General features: G+C 45.2%; 1 protein-coding gene across 1 annotated transcript; it reads left to right on the top strand.

Annotated features, from left to right (window-relative positions):
• Nucleotides 1-2,702: 2,702 nt before the first annotated feature.
• LOC119340923 (pathogen-associated molecular patterns-induced protein A70-like) lies at nucleotides 2,703-3,693 on the top strand. The gene has a single exon (XM_037612821.1). It carries the CDS (start codon nucleotides 2,757-2,759, stop codon nucleotides 3,465-3,467), a length of 711 nt encoding a protein of 236 aa, XP_037468718.1. The 5' UTR covers nucleotides 2,703-2,756; the 3' UTR covers nucleotides 3,468-3,693.
• Nucleotides 3,694-3,899: the final 206 nt, after the last annotated feature.

Below are 3,899 nucleotides of genomic sequence, written 5' to 3'. Positions count from 1 at the left end.
GTCCTCAGGAACAAACGTAACTACTCACAAAGCATATTCATGTTCATAATCAGAGGTGTAATAATATGCATTAAGGATCTGAACATATGATCTTCCACCAAGTAAACCAATAAGTATCAACTACAAGGAGTAATCAACACTACTAGCAACCCACAGGTACCAATTTGTGGTTTTGGATACAAGATTGGATACAAGAGATGAACTAGGGTTTGAGAGGAGATGGTGCTGGTGAAGATGTTGATGGAGATTGACCCCCTCCCGATGAGAGGATCGTTGGTGATGACGTTGGTAATGATTTCCCCCTTCCGGAGGGAAGCTTGCCCATCATTTTTTCCAGGGTAAAAGCCTTCATATAGTGGAAGATGGACACCGGAGGGCCACTAGGGGGCCCAGGAGACAGGGGCGCGCCCAGTAGGGGGGCGCCCCCACCCTCCTGGCCAGGGTGTGGGCCCCCTGATGTATTTCTTTCGCTCAATAATTCTTAATAAATCCAAAAATATGTTTCGTGGAGTTTCAGGACTTTTGGAGCAGTGCAGAATAGGTTTCCAATGTTTGCTCCTTTTCCAGCCAGAATTCCAGCTGCCGGCGTTCCCCCTCTTCATGGTAACCTTGTAAGATAAGAGAGAATAGCCATAAGTATTGAGATATAATGTGTAATAATAGCCCATAATGCAATAAATATTGATATAAAAGCATGATGCAAAATGGACGTATCAACTAGTCATCTAGTCCTTCATAAAAGATATGTCCACCCAGGGCGGATAATAATGATGAGGATGATTATCAAGTAAAACATGGTACCTTTGATAAGCCTTAACAAGACGTTCACTAGGTTTTTGAATAAAGTTGTTTATCGTGTGTCTGGCCTCATAAGATACTCTCTCCCATTTTTGCAAGCACCTAAAACCTTGTTTTGCCAAAATAACTGAATTTGTTTTTTGCCACGCCTTAGAGGAATGTGATTCCATGAAGAATTTTTGCAAGCACTTAGAACTTTTGTCAATGCTTCTCCAAAAGAAAATTTGATTTTTTTTCTATTTGTTTTCGATTTTACTGTTCAATGAGCTCATTTGAGCTCGAGAGCAGAAAGGTACTTTCGAGTTATGAAACTCTTTTCACAACTTATGAGACATTCCCTAAACCTATAACTCAAATATATTCCTTTTCACGATCTAATTGCAAAAAGACATTTTTTTTCTTGATATAATAATTTCTAGTTCATTCTGAAAACCTCTTCAATAATTTCAAAGGATCTAGAATTCTGTCACACTAAGAAAATATTTACATATCTGCTTGAGTCATCCTAAAAGATAGATAAATCCACTGCTTGCAACAACACTTATTGGATTACACAAATCAGTAATAGGTATGTTTGTCAATGAGTTCGTTGCTGGTTGTTCCTTATGACCTTTGAATGGTATTTTAGGCACCCTAATCTTGGACGATAGTTGCAATTGTCAGCTGATACATAATCAAATGACTTCAAAAATCCATCACTATGGAATTTCTCCATGCGTATTTCATCGATGTGACCAAATGCAGTGCCACACATATGTAGTATTACTTTAGTCTTGTGACATTTAGCGTCAATTTTTAGAATGTTTAATCTTATCATTAGCACTCATAACGTGTATCCCATTCAAGTATGGCTTTATATTATTTATAACTTCAAACTATTTATATTTTATGAACATCCTCCTCGCAACAAAGTTAGTGTCATGGGCTAGAGTGTGCAAAACTCTAAATAAATTATAAAAATAAAAACGAAGATAATACGCAAATGATATAGTTCTCCCTCTATAAACTAATATACGATCTTTTAGATACTAAAGTAGGTATCTAAAAGATCTTCTATTAGTTTCCAGAGAAAGTAACTTTTACAATGCTCACAACATGTATCTTAATCTCATATCAGCTAATCATTTAAGCCGTAGTATTTCTCACATTGAGTTGCAACAGTATATAACTTTTCATTTTCATTGATTAAAACAATGAGAACATGTATCCATCATTTCCTACACCGTGTCTTTTTCATCTACAAAATACAAACAGTACTACATTATTCGAAAAAATTCGGGAGATATAACTCACAACAGAAGTTCTGCCCTTCCATCCGTCTAGCCACTGAAATAACATTTGGCTGACCAGCATGCACGTGGCGCGCTATTCTAAAGAACGTCTTTTTTCCGGAACCCTCGCTCGTGACATTAAAATGCCGCACTAATGACACTATATCGGTCCACAAAATTCTCGCCGAGTTATCTCTGACATCAAAAGCCGTTTCTCTTTTTGCGTCCGTCCAAGCACTTCTCGTCGAGTTATCTCCAACATCAAAAGTCGTTTCTTTTTTGCGTCCGTCCAAGCGCCGAAAGAACATTTACTGGATCGATATCCACGTGTGGCACCATCTAATCGATGTTTGTAGAAATCAAAACTTTCTATAAAAAAAGAGCAACAACCATTTAAATATTTGCATATTTATTTTGCACACCGTCTATGGAGTAAATAGACATGAACAAAGTCATGCATAGTGTAATGGAGATAGGAACTGCAATGCTTATCATAAAACCCTCTTTTTTTCAGCCAAAAGAAATACACAGACAAAAAAAAAAAAAAAAACTGGCCTTCGGCTGTCCGCTTCTCCTTCCACCTTTAAATAACCAGCAGCCCCACTCTTCCCTTCCTCAACCCCGCCTCCTCCCCCAAAACGCCAAAACCCAAACCCCACTCGGCGAAGAAGGAGAAGAAGCGGCGCAATGCTGGAGGCGGCGGCGATCCCTGAGCTGTGGAGCACCGTTCACGGGTGGTTCACCCCATGGGTGCTGTTCCTCATGCTCAACCTCGTCGTCTTCACCATCGTCGTCACCTCCATGGCCACGGCCCCGGCGAAGGGCGGAGAAGGGGCTGCGCCCGGTGCTGACTGCGAGAGGAGGAACCTGGCCGGCCGGCCGTCAATGGAGCTCGACCGGCACCGGTCGCCCAACCTGCCTCGCTTCACCGCCCCCGCACCTGAGGCCCCGGCGACCGGAGTACTGGATCTGGGGCAGCCCGACAATCAGCCGCCGCCGCTCGAGATGGAGCCGGAGAATCCGGGTGAGCGCGAGCACGCGCACATGGAGAGGAGCATGTCTGAGGCGGCAGTGGAGGCCGAGCTGCCGCGGCGGCCGGCGAGGCTGCGCAAGTCGGCGTTCGCGCACGTCGTGGCCAAGAAGGACACCGAGGTGGTGGAGGTGCGCAGGCTGGCGACGACGACGGACGCGGAGCGCCGCCGCCCCCTGGTGGTCAAAGTGGAGGAACCGGCGTCGGAGGAGGAGATCCAGGAGGCCGGCAGCGAGGTGGACGCGCGCGCGGACGAGTTCATCAACAAGTTCCACCACCAGCTGAAGCAGCAGCGCATCGACTCCTTCAGGCGCTCCCGGAATACGCTCCACCGCCGCCGGACGGCCGTGCTGCCAGAGGCGCGCTAGGCTGGCGTCTCCCGCAGCCGCGGGTGCTCCTTGATGCTCCACAGAGCTGCTTCCCGCGCTAGTAGCTGAGTCGATGAATAATAAATAACCAAACAAAACCTGGCTTCCGAATCTTTGCTAAGAAATGACATGGTGGCGAGCCAGCTCTCAAGCGTTAAACCAACCAATGTTGTGTGTGCCGTTCGGCCATGCGATGCGCCGGGGAATCTGATATATGTTTAATGCTGATGATGGTTCTTCTGCACCTTTCTGTCACCACACACCCTCCCAACGAAAACAGTTATTCTTTCCCGTTCGGCTATTCTGTTCTGCACATTGATCTCGTGCGGGTTTGTATGTGCTCAGGTTCCTTTTGTTTCCGCGGCGTCATGTGGTGTGAAGACAGCACACCGCAAAGTAAGCACATGCAGCAATAATTTGCCACTGTTTCAG

This window comes from Triticum dicoccoides, chromosome 7B (genome assembly GCF_002162155.2).
Source record: "Triticum dicoccoides isolate Atlit2015 ecotype Zavitan chromosome 7B, WEW_v2.0, whole genome shotgun sequence".
Lineage (NCBI taxonomy): Eukaryota > Viridiplantae > Streptophyta > Magnoliopsida > Poales > Poaceae > Triticum > Triticum dicoccoides.
Note: the sequence above shows the minus strand (reverse complement) of the source record. Positions and strands in the feature narration are given on the sequence as shown.